The sequence below is a fragment of the Lemur catta genome, chromosome 24 (assembly GCF_020740605.2).
Source record: "Lemur catta isolate mLemCat1 chromosome 24, mLemCat1.pri, whole genome shotgun sequence".
NCBI classification, from domain to species: Eukaryota; Metazoa; Chordata; class Mammalia; order Primates; family Lemuridae; genus Lemur; species Lemur catta.
In genome coordinates this window covers 10,907,862-10,928,350 of record NC_059151.1, presented here as the reverse complement: position 1 = coordinate 10,928,350, position 20,489 = coordinate 10,907,862, and the positions used below count along the sequence as shown (strand labels likewise).

General features: G+C 35.3%; 1 protein-coding gene across 8 annotated transcripts in view; it reads right to left on the bottom strand.

The window, feature by feature from the left end:
* The window catches only part of RAP1GDS1 (Rap1 GTPase-GDP dissociation stimulator 1), a 137,065-nt gene that overhangs the window by 98,832 nt on the left and 17,744 nt on the right, over positions 1-20,489 (bottom strand). For 6 of the 8 annotated variants that reach the window (XM_045536845.1, XM_045536847.1, XM_045536850.1 and 3 more), the window contains exon 2: positions 9,078-9,188. In XM_045536845.1, coding sequence (XP_045392801.1) covers positions 9,078-9,188 — 111 coding nt within the window. The remainder of the gene's footprint in view (positions 1-9,077; positions 9,189-20,489) is intronic. The other 2 variants (XM_045536846.1, XM_045536852.1) reach the window with 1 other exon arrangement.

The following is a 20,489-nucleotide window of genomic DNA, read 5'->3' as shown; positions in this document are numbered from 1 at the left end:
AGCAAACTTAAGAAGCAAAAATGGTAACATTCATTAGCTAATGTTAGCAAACCCAGATCCTCTGCCAAGGCTTCAATCACTAACTACAAACACCAATGAGACTTGTATCCTTCCGGAATACAATGACAGTCTTTTTTGCCTTTTATGAAGTATAGTGATTCAAAGCGTATCAGAAGGCAAACAGCACCCAGTATCATAGTTACATCTTATTTGTTATTAATCTCGTGGCTCGTGAGGAATTTTAAGATAGTCTTTCTCATAATCCAATCAGATTCAAGCCTTCCCATGCTCCCTTTTCTACAAACTCCTGGATATACACTGTATTCTCCTTTCTGCTTTAGGTTAAGCACATAGAATATATCTTATACCCGATATGCTGCCTCCTCCTTTGAATCTAACCCTAGAATAACAAATTTAAGGATCTTTTAAAAATGTCCTCTTCCTACCTGAATAATCCAACTATATTTATTTATCATTATTTTGCTTCTAAATTGCATTTTCCGTCACATTATCCTGGCTGGCCCAACTCTCAAACCCACTTTGATCAGCCATCATCCACAATCCAAGAAATGCTGCCCTATAAAGCTTCAATTGAAACAAAGCATTTGTAAATATTTCATAAAATATAAAAAATGAGATCCAATGTATAATCAGTACTTTAAAAACTATCAGTTAGTTATTTAACATTCTTTTTTATTCTTTTTAAGTCTTTGAAGTCTGGTAGTATTTTACAGTTACAGCACACCTCAGTTCAGACTTGCCTCATTTCAAATGCTCAACAGCCAGGCTGGAGAGTAGCCACTGTATTGGACAACATGAGTTTTAGAAGATTACTTTGGAAGGCTAATGAGTACAGTAGTCCCTGGGTGCTTCTATGTTTAACAGTGTTTTTTTACAGGTTTGATACTTACTGAGCAGTTTGACTCAACATAAGATTTATTTTTCCTTGAGTTACCTAAAAGGAATCCTCCACTATTAAATTCTATATTACTTTTGAAAAGCCTGGTGCCAATGTGATTTTTCTTTCCTTTTTAAATAACTTGATATTTTTGCATGGAGGCCCTCAAGAGTTATTCCTTTGTATTTATTTTTATCTTTAAAGTCTACAAGTTTTAATACACTATGTCTTTTGGTTGACCATTCCAGGTTAAATTTTCACAAGTACATGGTGGGCCCTTTCAATATATGGATTCAGGTCTTCCTTTATTTCTGGTAAGTTCATAGTTTTAAACTAATATTACCTTTGTTTCATTGTTTTGCTTTTCTTCTTAAGGATTACAATCACCATGTATGTTGGATCTTTTTTACTATCTTCTATATCAAACATCTTTTTTCTGATCCTTTATTTTTGTTTTCAACCCTTTCTCAATGCCCCTTATTGAATTTTCGGTTGCCTCCATTCTTCCTTGGGCACCTTGTAATTTAGTCTCAATTTCTAAAATGATTGTTGTTTTCTTCAATTTCTTCTGGTCAACTCTCATTTCATATCTTCCTGGTGTTTTACCTATTTCCATTCCAAGTTTCTTAATTTCTGCCTTTAGAGGTTTTCCTTGTCAGATCTACAAAGGATTGTTTAAGGATATTTAATACAAGTCATGGTGTTCTGTTACTCAAAACTGCACCATAGATGGTTTACATGAAAAATTTTCAATAGCTAAAATGTTTTGATTCTTATTATCTGCTTTCTTCCTTGTAGTACCTTTGTATATATCTTATCTGAAATTTCCTATTCAGTGTATAATTTTTATTTTCCTTAACTAGTATTAAAAGTTGTATGCAGTAAGGGCAACGATTTGAGATGAATACCTAGGTCTCTTAGTTCAAATATTCTCTCTTCCAAATTTATGCCAAAGGGCATGTCTTCTGATTTTGTGGGTTCTTTATTTTCACAAAAGTAATTTCCCCTGTTGCTTCCTTCTTTTCATCACGAAGTATATAAGAGGAAACAACTCCTTCAACCCCCAAAATAATACTTTCCTGACCTGTCACCTGGGGTCCTATGCACTTTTAAAGTAGCCAACATGCTAATCTAATCTAAGACCAGATCTTAGTATTTTCCCATGAGGGCACGAATTTTTCTTTTGAACAGCAATTTTAATTGTATACTATACTATCACCCCTGGCTCCCAGCTCCTCATTCCCCAATCCTCTTCTCCATGTACTCTGACTGGACTCTCTCTGCAGTGGTCTCTGAAGCAGAGTAAGCTAGATTTGGACATTTATTTCTAATTCAAAGTCTGTCTCCTAGTTATGCTGAAGGCACAGATTAGGGTTACTTGGTTTTATCTGATCTTTTTGTTGATCTGTATGGCTTCTTAGAGAATGTGTGAAAAGATTGAGACTTGGGTGGCTACCACTATTCTACAGCAATCCAGGAGTCTCAACTCTTCAGGAATTGTCAATGTCTTTTTAGTTGGCCTCCTTAGTTGAGTTGCCTATTTTATTCAAGTGCTCTCTTTATTTGGTAAAAACAGAATCTTTGGTAGTTTATGATTAGCACCAGTCCTAAGCTTTCATGGACAATGGACACAATAACTAAAAGGGGCATATAATACAAAAAATGTAAAGGAGGTAAAAAACATGACGGATTTCCAGTTTGCAAAGGAAACATATCACTTCCGTGGTGCATTTGATAACTTGGTGTAAAAAGGTAAAATCTATTCTAGAAACTACTATGAAAGAATAAAGTAAAACATTAAATTTTTATTTCCGCTAAAATAGCAGAAATATTCTGTATTCACTGACTGCAGATTTAGTATACTTTGGAAAAAACAGGCAATAAGAAGTTTACTTAGGAAGTACCTTTGCAACCTGATGGTAAGTCTGTTTAGAAATATTCAGGGCATTAAGCAGACTAAAAGCGAATGACAACAGAAAGCTCTTACTCTTAGGAAAGATTCTTGGGGTAACCTAGGTTAGCAGCTTGTGTACACGAAGGCAGACCTCAGAGATACATATGGCAGGTTCGGTCCCAGACCACTGCAATGAAGTGAGTCACACACATTTTCTGGTTTCCCAAGGCGTATCAAAGTTATGTTTATACTATAGTGTAGTCTACTCAGTGTGAAACAGCATTATGTCTAAAAAATGTACGTATCTTAATTAGAGACTACTTTATTGCTAACAATGCTACCGATCATCTGAGCCTTTAGCAAGTCATGAGCTTTTTGCTGGTAGAAGGTCTTGCCTCCATGTGATGCTTGCTGTCTGATCCGGGTGGTGGATGAAGGCTGGGGTAGCTATGGAGAATTCTTAAAATAAGCTAAAAGGAAGTCTGTTCCATCGATTGACTCTTCCTTTCTCTGTAGCAGGCAACGCTGTTTGACAGCCTTTTACCCACAGTAGAACTTCTTTCAAAATTGGAGTCAATCTTCTCAAACCTTGCTGCATTTTATCAACTAAGTTCATGTAATAATTCTAAGTCCTCTGTTGTCATTTCAATAATGTTCACAGCATTTTCACCAGGTGTAGATTCCATCTCAAGAAACCACTTTCTTTGCTCATGTATAAGAAGCAACTCCTCATCGGTTCAAGCTTGATCATGAGATTGCAGCAATTCGTCACATCTTTAGTCTCCACTTCTAATTCTAGTTCTCTTGCTGTTTCCACCACATCTGCAGTTACTTCCACCACCGAAGTCTTGAACCCCTCAAAGTCATCCATGAGGGTTGGAATTAACTTCTTCCAAACTCCTGTTTATGTTGACATTTTGACGTACTCTCATGAATCATGAATGTTCTTAATGACACCTAGAATGGCAGATTCTTTCCAGAAGGCTTTAAATTTACTTTGCCCAGACACATCAGAGGAATCACTATCTGGCAGCTACAGCCTCATGAAATGTTATTTCTCAAATGACAAAAACTGAACGTCAAAATTACTCCTTGATCTATGGGCTGCGGAATGGATGTTGTGTTAGCAGGCATGCAAACATTAATCTCATAGTACATCTCTATCTGAGCTCTTGTGTGACCACATGCGTTGTCAATGAGCAGTAATATGGTGAACAGAATCTTTTTTTTCTGAATAGTAGGTCTCAGCAATAGGCTGAAAATATTCAGTAAACCATGTTATAAATAGATGTGCTGTCATTCAACCTTTGTTTTTTCATTTCTAGAGCACAGAGTACAACAAACAAAATTCTCAAGGGTCCTAGGATTTTCAGAATGGTAAATGAGCATTGGCTTCAGCTTAAAATCACCAGTTGTATTAGACCCTAACAAGACAGTCAGCCTGTCCTTTGAAGCTTTGAAGCCAAACACTGACTTCTTTACAGATATGAAAGTCCTAAATGGCATCACTTACAATATCAGGCTGTTTCATCTACACTGAAATTCTGGTGTTTAGTGCAGCCTCCGTCATTAATGACCTTAGCTAGATCTTCTGGATAACTTGCCGCAGCTCCTGCATCAGTACTTGCTTCATCTTCTACTTTTATGTTATGGAATTGGCTTCTTTCCTTAAAACCTCATGAATCAACCTTTGCTAGCTTCAAGCATTTCTTCTGCAGGTTCCTCACCTCTCTCAGCCTTCAGGGAATTGAAGAGAGTTAGGGCCCTGCTCTGGATTAGGCTTTGGCCTGTGGGAATGTTGTGGCTGGTCTGATCTTCTATTCCGAGCACAGCAGCTTTCTCCATATCAGCAATAAGGCTGTTTTGCTTTCTTATCATTCATGCGTTCACTGGAGTAGCACTTTTTATTTCCTTCAAGAACTTTTCCTTTGCATTCACAACCTGGCTACCAGTTTAGTGCGAGAGGCCTAGCTTGTGGCCTATCTTTGCTTTCAATGTGCCTTCTTCACTAAGCTTAATCATTCCTAGCTTCTGATGTAGAGTGAGAGAGGTATGACTCTTTCACCTGAACACCTGAGAGGCCACTGTAGGATTATTGTTGTGTCTCAAGAACGGGGAGGCCTGAGGTGAGGAAGCGAGATGCTGGGGGAGGGAGGGAGGGAGGCAATGGAGCAATCAGCACACGCACGGTATTTACCAATGAAGTTCACTGTCGTATATCGGCACAGTTCGCGGCATCCCAAATTAACTACAAGAGTAACATCGAAGATCACTGATCACAGGTCACCACAGTAGATATAATATTAATAATAATGAAAAAGTTTGAAATATTGCAAGAATTACCAAAACGTGACACAGAGACATGAAGTGAGCACAAGCTGTTAGAAAAATGGCACCGACAGACTTATTCAATTCAAAGTTTCCAGAAACCTTCAATTTGTAAAGAAAAAAAAACACTCTCTCTGGAGTGCAATAAAACGACATATGCCTGTAATTAAGTATGTTTAGGATTGTAGCCTGAAGGGAGCCAAAAATCAACACAACAAATAAAGAATAGGGACAAGCAAATAACCTAAGGGCTAGGAAATAAACTAAGAATTCAATGCATGTGTATTAATGGTATACGGTTAGGAATGTAGAATTAGACATAACACTTTTTTCTTTAAAGACAAGTAAACCTCTGTTGTCTCATAGAGTTGTTCTACAGAAAAGTAAAAATTATGTAACTCTCATATGAAATACAAGTGCTGACAGGTAAGTAACTAAGTTATGTACAGAGGGAAATGAGACGATGAGGCAGAGGAAGACAGCCTAATTCTTCAGGAAAAGAGTGTAAAAGCTGTATTAGTGATCATGCTGGCATCATTTTACGGTTACCCCAGCAACAGGAAATGGTCCCCATGCTCTTAGAATAGAACAGAATGAATAGAATTTTTATTATAAATAAATAGAATGTTAATTTTTCTTGTCTTTGGGTGTTTAATTTAAATTAGTAGTTTTTCTTGCAAGGTGAGTTACATGCCATATTATGTAAGGACAATTCCTGTCTAATGTTTAGTGATGAAAATAGGTGGCCTATTGTTTTAAATTTTCAAATAAGCATGAAATAGAGTAACCATACTACAATACAACAAGAATTTACTGAGAATCTTCTAACTATAATCTAAATCAAAAGAGACCAGAATAAACAGAGGCTGATTTCTTGGCTGGCAGCCTTCATATATTTACTAAAAGCATTTAAAAACTGTGATCTTATGTATTTATATAAGTGAATGAATGCCTCTACATTAATTTAGACCAGAGATTTACACAAAATGCTTGCTCGAACAAAATGTTTTCCATAAAACCTAGTAAGTATTCAAGTCTTCCAACTCTTGCCCCTGAAGATAGACATATATACTGTATTTAATGTTACAGAAAGAAACACTACTACTGCCAAAGAAAGAAAACTACTCTAAAGTCACATATCAAAGTAAAAATTTTAACTTCAGAGTACGATCATATGTAATATATAATTCAAATATACTAAATTCACAGTGTAAAAATTTCAAAAGCATTATTTGTTTCCTTTCAGAAATATCCTCTCCAGTGACAGGTTAGTAGATTGTGATAATAAAATAAAATTTTAAGTTTGGATTGCTATTACACACATTACCATCTTATATTTGTGCAGAATGGAGAAATCTTCCTTGCTTGATCAGGTGCAATTCTGGTGCAAACAGTGATATTTTTAGTTAAAACACCTGACACTAAGGAAGAATTATGAAACTAGAAGGTCTCTGTATAAAAAAAGCAAGTACAAATTCATCCAACTTAAATGCTTTATAATTTTACCTTTAAGGGGACAGAAGTAGCAACGGATCAATCACTTTATTCAGGGAAGAATGCAGAAAACAAACATCTTACTGATAAATTTTTACTTTTTCTTATTTAAAAGCTGTATGTTAATTTTATGAAGTATATCAATAAATACCTATAAAATCAGGGTACAGTACAAAAAAAAAGGCCTTACCCTCTTTAGCAAAAATTTGGAACTATTTTAAAGAAAAAGCAAAAATGTAAGATGATATTAAAATTAGCTTCTTGAAACAGTTTCACATTATATAAACTCAGCAAAAAGCTTCATTTTATCAGATTATAATTTTTTATTTTGTAAACTAAGAGTTCAAATCCAAACTCTGAATTCTACCAGAGCAAGGCAAATAACCTTACTAAATCTGTTTCCTCATTCATTAAATGATGGTAACAATACCTACACCTCATGGGACTATAAGAGAGATCAGATACATATAGTTTTCTGCCCTGTGCTACACATAGTAGGTGCTCTAATGATAGAGATAACTCTCAAGTCAAAGACATCTGCATGAACTCCAGTGTCAAATTCTTTTGTGTGAGTAGTCTTGATATGAGAATATTTACAAATTTTGTTTCAGATTGTTAACAAGACATTCCTTTTGTTCCCTTCCTGGGAAGTTAAATTGGGTGAGTTTATTGTTTTTGTTAATACCTTGTAGTTTATATGGCCTTAACATCTTGTGATGTACAATTTCAAGACCATTTTCAATAGGTTCAGTTAATATGCCCACAATGGGCCTGAAATTTAATCTAATAATCATGTGCTTCTCAGTACTTCTTGAATCTGTACTTTAAAAAGCTGTAAGTTTTTTCTTCCTCTTTCCTTGATTTCCCTTCAACTTCATCTGTCTGTCTTTCAGGCCTTCCAGGAGAGAACTGAGCAACCTTCTACATGTAACCAGGGACATCACTTTCATGTCCTTCAATTTCTAAAGCAAATGGTCTGTTTAGAAAGTTCTACTTTTTTTCTAACAGAGAGAAAAAATGGGCCATTGAAAACCAAAAAAGTTATAAAAAAATTTTCAAAAAAATAAACTTGAGATACTCAATTTACTTAGGCAAATTACATTACTATGTAAAGCTGCCTAAATAGGCACATGTAAAAATTAGGGTATGATGTGGTTCTTTCTAGTTCTAGACCATTGCTATCCAAAAGAACTTTCTATGATCACAGGAATGTTTTATATTTATAATCCCCAATAAGGCAGTTTACCTGCCAAATATGGCTACTAAATAGTGACACGAAGGAACTTAATTTTAAATTGTTTAATTTTATTAAATTTAAACAGCCACGTGTATTATATTTACTATAACGGATAGCACTGTGCTAATCTCCTTTCCTTTTTTCTTTACATCTGGAGTTTTATCCAGATGTTCTGACCTCCTTGTTTCAAACCCCTTCTCTATTGTCTCTACAATTAAATAGCTTGACAGAGTTATGATATCAAAAGAAAAAACTACTGAAAAAGAATTTTAAAAGCTAGCTTTAAAATGTGCTTTTTTGATGAAGAGTACAGCAATCAATTTTTTAGACTTTCTAATCACAGTTTACTAAAAAATCAAAATTAAAAAAACACACACATATCTAGTGCTTGAAATTGAAACCTTAACAATATATAATTTCCCCTGAATTCTTTGTCAGCTACATGATTAATCCCAGGATTAGACAATGCCATAATTAAACACAAGTATAGCACAAACCATAGTACAACCAAGCTGAATTAAGGTAACAAAAATCATTCTACACCTATCTAGTCACAGTGATAACACAGAAATTTGTGAACAGAAATATCATAAGTCAAATGCAATAATACAATATGTTAGTTAATGAAGAATTGTGTGATTTCTGTCTCTAGTATTATTTACCATAACACCAAAGATCAAGTCTTAGCTCAGTTTCAAGAGATTTTTGGATGACTGTTGATGGTTCTTTCCAATTTAACCTATGCATATACATTATTTTAATGTAAAATTATTTAAAAATATGACCTTAAGATCTCAGAAAAAAAATGTTAAGTGTTTTAAACTTCTCCTCTCTGTTTCTCCTCTCTCTCTCTCTCTCTCCTTCCCCACTTTCCCAACATATAAACACAATCTATTTTTAAAGTACAAATGTAGGTGTTAAGAAGAAAAACAACTACAATGCTTGTCTGTTAGGAACGAAATAATGGCCTCTCTCTGGGACTGGTATTAATGTCATTACCATCAACCAATTCTTCCTTTCTTTTGCCTATCGACTTGGCTTTGAGCCCTGGGGGGGGCGGGTAGGAGGGCGGAACCATGTATAACAACCTCAGTATTCAAAGATAGGATTCAAAAGAATTCAAGTTATGTGAATACAAGTTATGTGCCTAACTACATACCAGTTTCTGAATGACTGCTGATTTAAATTTTCTTGTTTGGAATTTGAGTAAACATAATGAAACTTACTATTTTGAGCCAGGGCTTGAAGCAGACAATCCAAGCATCCTTCTAAACTGTCCTCAGTCTTGTCAGCAGCTGTTATCTTCAGCTTCTTTAAGGTATCACTGAGATTATCTGCTTAAAGAACAAAAATCAGAAATCTCATCACTCTTATGACCATCAAATGTTACATGATAAAAGGATAAGCAGTTACCACTAATCTGCAAAAGGTTTCCATTATTGTGAATTAACCTTCACATACATTCCAAAACAGCATTAGACTGCACTATTTCAAAAATTTTAAGTGAAACTTTGTTCATTTAACTCAGGCACAAAATATTCACTCTGTATGTGTAACATACCAGAAATATTCCATAGATTATGAGACTATCTTTTTTCAATATTTTTATACCTTATTGAGCTTGTTCAGGAAATCAGCTATGGTTAAGACTAAATGTTTGCAAAAAATTATATGGCTTCACAAATATTTTTTCATGTTTTACTTCTGTTGTATTTTAAAGACAAAAAAATGTAGGTTTAGAAAAGTTTCAAAATAACATGATTTCAAATAAACAAAGTGTGATGACTACAAAACCCACTTTAACACCGCCATATGAAAAATATTAATACCTCACATCAAAGTATTGCTTTAAGCCAAAACATGCACATTTTGGAATATAAAACTATGGTCTCCTCCTAAATTATATGTGAATTCCTCTAGACCATAAATTCTCAAAACCTCTCTACACTATTAAAAATTGTTAAGAATCCCAAAGAGCTTTCATTTACATTATTTCTACAGATATTTAACATATTAAAAAAATCAAAACAGACTTTAAAAATTTTAATTCATTTAAACTGTAATAATTATATGCCTATTACATACTAACATAATTAGCATTTTTAATGAAAAATGAGTTTATTTCCAAAACAAGAGCTAATTAGCAAGAAGAATGACATTGTTTTACATTTTTACAAAATCTCTGTAACATGTAGCTCAATAGAAGATAACTGGATTTTCATATCTGCTTCTATATTCAATCTTTTTAATGTGTTTTTACTTGAATAGATGGGAAAAAAATTCAGCCTCACATATATATGTAGTCGGAAAACAGGAGTATTTGAATAGCCTTTTCAGATAACTGTGGATATTTGCTGACACACTAAGACTTGACAAGTGTGAGTCCTCTAAAGGTTAGTTGCCATGTGAAATCCGAAACAATATCAATGAGCATTTCCATTCTCCAGAAGAGGAATGATTTATCTGATAAACTGAGAAGGAAGAACTGGACATGCCTAGCTCAGCCGCTTTGGGGTTCCTGTGCTTTTGGAAGGGGTAAGAATTTCTGTTCTCCCATACCTTTGGCTGTCCAGCTGCACCAGTGATGAAATCAGTAAGTATGTTTTTTTTAGTAAATAAGTTTAATTTAGCAGTGAAGTATTAGCAATCCCATTGTGACTATACAAAGAGAGGCCTTCACGTTAGACTTTATCAATTTTAAAGCAGATATTTTAAATTCTAGCAGACGACTCATTTGCTCATATCACCAGTGTTCTGAACTTGGGTAAGGAACAAAAGGTATTATTTTTGGACTCCTTCAAACCAAGACAGTAAATCTCAATAGTGAATCTTTACCATCCAAAGTATTTTTTGTGTAAAATACAGGTTTCTGTATTTTATATTTACAGAAATTGTTCTAATGAAAATTTCTCAGTCTCTGGCTGGTAGTAAGGCAAAAACCAGAGGAAGAAATGGATAATTTCCATGGGAGATTTCAGCACTAAGAAGTGTTAATACCCAAAATAAAGTTTTTTCTTAAAAGAATAATTTCTTTCCTATACAACAACTTATGGTCTAGCTTGTCTTGTGAAAGAAAACATGACACCTTCAAACGGTTAAAGCAAAGTTGACTTAGGTCATTAATTATGAGTCTCCAACTTCTCAACTGCTTAATTGCTCTTAAAGCCACAATCTAACGAAATCCCCTGAAAGTTTAACAAAATTAATCTGGCAAAGGTCTTAAATGATATCTTGACAAAGCCAATGGATTTTTCTCAATCCTCTTGTTTGATATCTCTGTACCAATTGTCTCTTTTTCCATTTTTGGAACACCTTCTCTTAACTTCAAAATGCCAGTCTCTTAACATTTATTTTTGGCCTTCTTCCACAGATTGATCGATCTCTCTGCCCCTTTAACTATTACTATGACCTTGGTTCTGCCCAGAGTCCTTTTCTCTTCCTGACATATGCATGTTCTCCAGAGTATTAGGATGGTATGGTGTCTTTCCTTCCTTTATCCAGCTGGATATATCAATTCCTTTACCTACCTATCAACATAAAGAATTGCACATGTTAGGCCTTGTTACATTTGGATAAAATCTGATTGCAACTTCTGGTAACCCTGATCAGCTAGCTATCATTCCAAGCATTTCCCAAAAGTTCCCGTTAAAGGTATATAAGCAGTTCTACTTCCCCACTAGAACTTCAAACAGCCTTACCAAGCCTTTTCTTTTCTCTTATAGTCCTGTGTACCACGAGGCACCAAAGGCTCTTTATGCTACAATCTCTCTCTTTTATAAAGTAGAAACTCAAATTATTTACTGGTCTGTAAGCACTTATTGCAATAAGGAGTTTTTAAAACACCTCAATTTTTATAGTTATCTGTTCCCCTCTTTTAAAAACCAATCTTAAGAAAAAGTGAGGCTGTTTTTAATATTTAAATAACTTGGCTGTAAAAGTACTTATCATCACCAGCATTAAAGAATATACTTGACTGTGAGCCAAAGATTGTCCCAAAGGGCCAGTCTCAACATAAGGCAGTGTCAAGTTAAACTAGTTAAGTCTTGAAATTCTTTATTTGTGGTATCATTTTTCAATTTATCTTCCTCATAATGTTATCCAGAAATGACAGCTTTATGTCCAAAGTTATTGGGCCTAAAATATTATATTTGAAAATGTCAATTAAATCACTTTGCTACATTTTAATAGGTGTATGCATGGAAAGATAGATAAATGTGTCTGTTATCTTTGAACTATACCACTATCAGTGACAAAACCCACTGGAGACACGCACGTGACAAGAACTGCTAACTGTGCTTGTGGAAGTTTAAGACCTTTTTACCCCCCGTCAAATGTCACTCAATTTTTTTCTAAATTTCACAACTATTTAATAACAAAGCTTTACTAGCATCATTATTCACATCAAATGTAAAAGAAAAATTATTTCTGTACTAATGTGGTTTAAGTACCTAGAATGTAGCCAAGGCATGAATGGAAGAATTTCAAATATATCTCAAAATGAGTGGCATTAAGTCAATTTGGGGCACCTGGCTTAGGGAGCTAGAAATAACACTCTCTCCTGAATATTCTGTTTTATTTATCTAAAGGGCTTATAGTATCTGACAGAATAAAGCTATTTTTAAAAGCTTGTGTAATGAAATAAGAAGAAATCATGGTTTTTGTTAGCATGTCAAGTGAAAAGTACTGTATTTTAAAAATGTAATATTTTTAGTTTTACAATATTGTAATTCAGATTTATTTCTTTTGTTGTTGTTGTTTAACATATGTTTACACAGTTGGTCCTGAGCCATCTGAAATCCAAAACCTTTTAACAAATTAGTCTATTGTGTCTTCCATTAAACTGTACTAGATGTGAGGGGAAAATCTTATTATGTATTTGTTTTTTTCTTTCTTTTAATGAAATTTCTGCTAGTTGAGGAACTTAAAACCTAACAAAGGATTTAGGTTTCCTCTAGTTATTATGTCCCACCAAAAAAATTATTTTGTTTTGTTTTGGTTTTTTTAGAGACAGGGTCTTGCTCTATCACCCAGACTACAGTGCAGTGTGGCAGGATCACAGCTCCCTGCAACTTCCAACTCCCAGGCTGAAGCAATCCTCCTGGTTCAGCCTTAGGACTAAAGGCACGTGCCACCACATGTGGCTAATTTTTAAATTTTTTGTAGAGGTGGGGTCTTGCTATATTGCCCAGGCTGGTCTCAAACTCCTTGCCTCAAGCAATCCTTCCCACCTTGACCTCCAAAAATTCTAGGTTTACAGGTATGAGCCACTGCGCACAGCCTCTTTTTAATGCTAGAATGAATACATAAAGATTGCTTCTGAGTTTTATGGAACTCGAGCTGCTTCTCCTCATTTAGACTAGAAATCTCAGAAACATGTTCTTCCCAGAGCAGATCATTACTCTCACAAAAATCTTCAGTGGTTTAATATTGCCTAAAGTCCAGAATACTCTGCATGAAAACTGAGAGCCTCAGCTGACATTATGCCCTCATTTCCCACCCAAATCATGTGTGTCAGTCCCACTAGGTTACTATGTTTTTCCCAGGCACACTTCCATTTTTACAATTGTGCAAATTAATTTCCTCCTCTAAAATGTTTTCCTATGCATTTTCCACGTGTAGATTGACTACTTATGTGGCAAAGTCAACAAATACACCATTTCTTACATGAAATCTTCTATTCCTGCAGTCAGATCAACCCCCTTCCTTTTTCAGGCTTCCATATTTTGTTTCTACCTCAGTTATGGCACTTATTTCACTACTTGCTGTATAACTTACATTCAAGTCAGGTTTCACCATAACCAAACAACTCAAAGGCAGAGAAGATAGCAGTCTCTGGAGTCAATCCATTTGAGTTTAAATCCTGGCTCTACCTTTAACCTGTATAATCTCAAGCAAACTTTTTTTTTTTTTGCCTTCTCATACATAGAATACAGATGACAATAATACCTATCCCATCAGGTTGTGGTCCTAGCACAGAGTAAGCAATCAACCAATGTTTATGACTGTTAACATGATAAGTATTAACTGTCACTGTTATATTACTATACCCACCATGTTGTCTTGCACACAGTAGGCATTCAATAAATGGCTGAACAGAATCAAACGGAGAACAAAACTTGTGCATTCAGTTGTGACCCATAAACACAAGAATTGTCTATTTCCAATTTTCTTTCTTCAATGTTATTTAATTCCTTTAAACACACACATGAAGTATAATTAAAATGTATAAATGTGATAGTATCTTTCGCTTTTTTGCTTGGTCTTCTTCCCTGTCTTCTTCATCAACCTCTCCACTCACAGGTCAATGAACTAAGATTTTTCCAAGCTTTCCTGTCTTTTCCCTCACATAATCACGTATAGATATGCAGAAAGTTTGGGGAGCTTTGTTAACTAAAATGGGATATTATACATACTTTTCTGCATCTCGATTTTCTCACTCAATAACTCTTATAAATTACTCCAAGTCGATCTGTATAGCTCTAACTCATTCTTTTAAGTAACTGTGACATGATACAGACACGGCACAATGTAGTCAGCCATTTCTGCACGCACAGGTTTCACTTTCTTTATTGTGTTTCATTTTGGTCACTGGTAACGACAGTGCAATACACATCTTTTTAAGTGCACACAGGCTTTTAGTTTTACAGGATAATAGTCTGATGAGTTTAAAGTAATACGTAATTGTTATTTTAATTTTCATTTCTTTAAACACTATAAATGTCAGCATCTTTTCATGTTTATTGGCCACTTGGATTTGCTTTCCTAATGTGTTTATTCTCATCCCTTACCTAGTGTTCAAATAGGTTTGTCTGTGTTGTTCTTATTGTATAGTATAGACATTAAACTTTTGTCTACCTCTACATAATCTTTTCCCCCTAAAATCTATCATTAATCTACTGGTTGTGTTATGCATTTTCCCCCTAATTTTCTTTTATAGCATCTGGATTCTCAGCCATGATTAAGTCAGTCTCTTTGGCGCCCAGAAAATGGCTCAATTGTCTCGTAATATTATGATTCTTTGAGTTTTTATTTAGTATTTGATTCACTGGAATTCAATTTATATATAGACTAAGATTGGGGTTTACTTTTATTTTCCTGTCAGGAACAGTTGTTAACATTCCATCTTTTACCCACTGAATTAAACTACCACCTCTATCTCTTATATACAGAAAGGTATTTCTGAAATCTCTCTTTTTTCCAGTGATCTTTGTCTATTCTTACTTACACTAATACCATATTGAGGTAATTACAAAACGTTCTGGTACCTGGTAAGGCTAATCCTGACACATTGCTCTTTTTTCAGTTTTGGTCCTCTCTCAGATTTTTTTCTCCCGTAAGACCTTTAGAATCATTTCATCTAATCACTCCAGAGTGAGTGACTGAATGAGTGACTGAATAAATGAATACAAACTCCCCCAGATTTATAATGGAAATTACATTAAACTTATATTTTTATTTGGGGATCACTGCATTTTTACTATGGAGTCTTCCCTTCTACTACATGTATGTATTTCATTTTGTTCACACCTTGTTTTGAGTCTCTCAGTGAAACTTCGTTTTTATTTAGATCTTGTGACTTGTTAGATTTATTCTAATATATTTTAGAATTTTGTCATTAGTGAGAACTGAATAATTTGTCCCATTTCCATGTCTAGAGTTATGCATGCAAGTATATAAGGAGCAAATACAGAGTCCCTTCTTCTCTGATGTTTATACGGGCCTCCAAGACAAGATCAAATGAGAAAATAGTTTCAAACTCTATTATTTTATGGCCTACTATACCTAAAATTAAATTTAGCTGTCTAAAATTAAATTTAATATTTAAACCTTCCTTTTGGCTCTAATACATTTGCAACCCTCCATGAGTCTCCTGAGGCTGGAGGGAGATGCTCATATAAACATACACATGATAAATCCAGAAGAAACAGGGACTTATTTCTTAGCAATCTAAAAAAGACAAACATCATGCCTCTCTTAATTGCTACTGCTGCTATAGATGCGTGCTATCAAAATATAAGCTAGAAAAAACAAAACCAAGAGCTGAGAAGTAGTATTTAAAATGTAATCATGTATTACTACCTTCATAATTATTACTTGGTCACAGAATTAAAAACTTGAAAATTAAAGAGAATAACAAGCTAACGTAAACGGGCCATTTTTTTTTTTTAAATTAGCTTCCATGGTTAAATATCACAGAAGCACAGTCCAAGAGGAATGTACCTAAATGTGAAATGTTTAGTGAATATACACATACAACTTCCAAAAAGAGATATCTGAGCAAAAACATGTGTTCAGAGTGTGTATGTGCAAGCAGTACTTGGAGAATTAGAAACATTTCTAACATTTGAAGAGAAACAATTAAGAGATAAAAATTGTTCTAGTAAATGAAAACTCCAAACTAAGTTTTATAACTTTTGCACACCTGAATTCTATCTTAATTCACTAATATATTACTTTAACATGTGGTCATACTTATTCATACACATGGACTTTGCTCCCAGTGTGGTTTTTCAGGTTGCAAAGACATTGTATTAATAATTCTGTGCCCTTTCACTGCTTAGCCACACGTCTATCCAGTGGCTACACCTCTTTCATTCCGCAAGTTGATTATAATTAATTAGACTTCTCACATCACTTCCCTCCCTCACTTTAGACAAAAAGAGAAACTTAAGATTTCATAAAATCTAAGGGCTCAGATGAATTTAACCAACCTGTCCTATATGTCACGCAGTTTGAACACGATGCCAAGTAGTTGAATTCCAAAACTTAACTTCATAAATAAGTTCATAAATCTATATAACTTAGAAATTATTTTTGCAGAATTTTATACAGTTCTAAATTTTCTATATTTTTCATTTTGCTAGTTTTATAGTCCCAGGCACATAAAACTGTTAGTATAGTTCCACTATTAAATGGGAAATTCTTCTAGGATACTCACACTGCTACTCACTATACTGAAAACATAATAAATCCTGACAACCTACATTACTTTTTTAGTTACCTGCACTTGCATCTTTTACTATGCATTATGGCACAAATAACCATGATTAAGAAACATTTTTATTAAGATGGGCTACACTAAAAACAATGACTTCATTTCACTGTAAGTTTTTTTTCTCTACTTATTTCATAAATCTGATATAAACTTTTACAGCAGTCATTTTTTATTTATTCTTAAATGGAGTTAAAAGTCTATTTTAGTATGAACTAGAAACACTATAGTCTTGTCATGTTTGATTAGAGGGTCAACAATCTGATAGATGATCTTCACAACTATAATATTAAACCATAATGAGTAACAGCAAGACACAGTTTATAAAATTGTATTTCACACAATGCCAAAAGACCTTTTCACCAAGAGTTCAAGAATTACTTCACTGTTTTACAGCTATCAAATATAGTTTTAGCATATAACATGACACAAATTGCTAATAAGTTAATACACTGTCCTTTCTAAAAATGACATAATGATTCACACTGACATCTAGGCTTGATTAATTCTTTCTCTCAGAATTGACCAAGAAAAGTATTAAGGTGATTTCTTCTCAACAGTCTCCTAAAGGGAAGATTTAAGATACTCATATCCAATAGTGGTCAACAGCCAGGATGTTATTAATATAAGCCAACTTAGCAAATCAATGTAGATAAATCGACAAAGCTTGATGAAATCTGTCAAACAATTTTAAAGAAACCCAAGAAGTATACTGGGACAATGTCGGTGAAAATATGTCATCTGCCAATTACAAATAGCTTCTCTGTTAAAGAATTGTTGAAATAATCTCTACACACAATAGTAGCTCCAGAAGATGCTGGAAAGCGTAAACTATATGTAGTACTTTCAAACTTCACTTCTGTAATAGGTAAGCTAACTGCATTCATGAGAAAGGAGAAACTTTCTAAACACAAAAATAACTACCTGAACCGTATTTGCCGGGCTCGCGCTCCTTTATGCCTGCAGTGTGCCTGCAAGTCAGCGAAAGACCTCACCTTTGTCAGTACTCTTGCAACCAGGAGTCCCCCAGAACAATCACTTAATGGTTTACTCTTTTATCCTGTGTTTCCTCATTTCTGGGGCCTCATTTTTTTTTTTTTTTTTTTATCTCTCAGCTCACATTCTCTATGTAGCCCCTCAGATTGGTACACTGATGTTGGCCTTACTATCTTAGTTGCAAACTTCTACTCCTCCAGGATACTACTCAAGTGCCTGCCTACAATGCTTTGGCTCCTGGAACTTAGATTCAAGTAAACAACATCCTGCCTGCCAGTCCTGCCCTAGACTCTAGGATACGGCTGACAGCAGAGGAAGACCAGGCAAGGGACAAATGATATAATTTCAATAAGAGGAAATTTTGTCTGAAAGTGTATACGAATTTTAACAGGCTACATAAATTGGATAAAGAGAAGTGTTTGAGGTTAACTACTTAGATTTCCAGTCTTGAGCAAGATTCTTTACCAGAACATATTCAAAGTTGTGACTAATCAAGTATAATGGTAGGGAAAGAAGTAAAGACCCTGTTCTATGATTTGTAGTAAGAGAGAACTAGATTACAGATTGACAAGAACTACATAAATGGGGCTTTCTTTAGCTGAAGAAATATACAGAGAAGTATTTCATTCAGATGGGTGCAAAGCAGAGTCTCACTTAGTAACCTAATAACATGGAAGAGACAACATACACTGAAATTTGTAAATTTTTAGACAACACCAACTTTCCTGGGTAATAAAATGCCAACCAGAGAAAAATGATATATACCCAAGTAGTCGTAAATGTGACAGATGAGTTTAACATAGGCATATATTAAATACATTAAAAAGTTTTAATATATAATAAAAATAATACTGTCTGAACTATCATTTTTGAACCCACAAAGGAAATATTGTCCCAGGATACTGCTACAGAAATGAAAACACTTTTAGGGTTAAGATAAAACACAAGAGACAATTTAGATAAAAATTAAATAAATGAAATAGAAAGAGGCCAGGCGCGGTGGCTCACGCCTGTAATCCTAGCACTCTGGGAGGCCGAGGCGGGTGGATAGCTCGAGGTCAGGAGTTCGAGACCTGCCTGAGCGAGACCCCATCTCTACTAAAAATAGAAAGAAATTATATGGACAACTAAAAATATATATAGAAAAAAAAAATTAGCCGGGCACAGTGGCGCATGCCTGTAGTCCCAGCTACTCGGGAGGCTGAGGCAGGAGGATCGCTTAAGCCCAGGAGTTTGAGGTTGCTGTGAGCTGGGCTGATGCCACGGCACTCTAGCCTGGGCAACAAAGTGAGACTCTGTCTCAAAAAAAAAAAAAAAAAAAAAAAAAAAAGAATGACAATATCCTTAAGCTATGATGCACAATAAATTTCAAAAGGAACAAATAAAACTCAAGCAATAAATCATGTTGGTCATCAACTTATATGTGTTTGTCGCAGCTCCAAATTCACCCAGATTGCCTGATCTGCAAAAAATGAACCTGGGCCCTTTAAATATTTTTCCTTTGCCAGATTTGACTACAAGCTTCGTCTATAGAGGTCAAAGGCTAGGAAGGTGCTCTGCTTCCTTCTCAGCCTGCATGCTTTTCTCCAGTGCCAAATGCCAGCAAGTCATATTTTCACCATGTATTTGCTCCCCCCTTTCAACTCAGGCAGCAGTGCCGTGCAGGAGAGTCCCCAGACAGCTCGTCTGTACCCCAGCTCGGGTCACCATCTCCTCAGCCCTGGAAGCACACGTGCTGCAGGCCCCACAGGACAGGCCACCCAGAGCTACTCTGGCCTAAGCGGTACACGTGTAGGATTCCTGCAGAAGGAGGCCTGGGTTGGTTGGCTGGTGTCAACTTCCTCTGTGTACCCCACTCTCTCCGTGTGCTCACCCATCAACTTCAGCTTGCTTGTCCTCCAAAGAGTTGTTCCTGCAGGCCAGGCGACTGTGGACCATTAACTCTGGCCTCGCTAACCCAGTGAACTTCTCCACCACCCAGAGGGCTCAAACTACATCTTTTAATGAGAACCCACCTTTCCAAGGAAGTTAAATTTCTCCTTCCTTGGATACACTCCCTCAGGCCTAGCTTACCCTTTAGAGTTTGCTGTCCACCTTTTATAGTCACTTTCCTACTACTGCTTGATAATTTTACATTAAATGTCCCCTGTTTAAATTGCTGTGTTGAAAGACAATTCTCCCTGTGTTTCTTGGCATTCCTGCAAAGGAAATTGATAAGCTATAATAAAGATAATTCTCCCCCCCGAAGACATTCAAGGATTATAAAAAAAAAAAAAAAAATCCCCTCTTCTTCCCAGAGATTTGCTTTTAGTTTACTTTTAGGGTAATAAACCTAGAGATGCCGTCCTCCTTTTCAGGAGGGATTTGTTTAATTCCAAAATAAAGATAAGGGGTGTGTATTTCTGGGATGGGCAGATGTGTCAGCAACCCTATAAGCTTCCAGCGTCATAATTTTAGGGCTCCCTGCCTGTGGTGCAACCCCGCGACACGTGCAGGGTGACATTAAGTTCTCACTGTCAACCTGTTGAGCTTTGGGCTTGGGGAATTGGCACTAAAATGCTCTGTGAATAATAAACTGTTCTCTGATCTACAGACCTCGTGTTTCCTAGCAGAACAGATATGTATTCACATAAGCTTAACATTGTGTGGT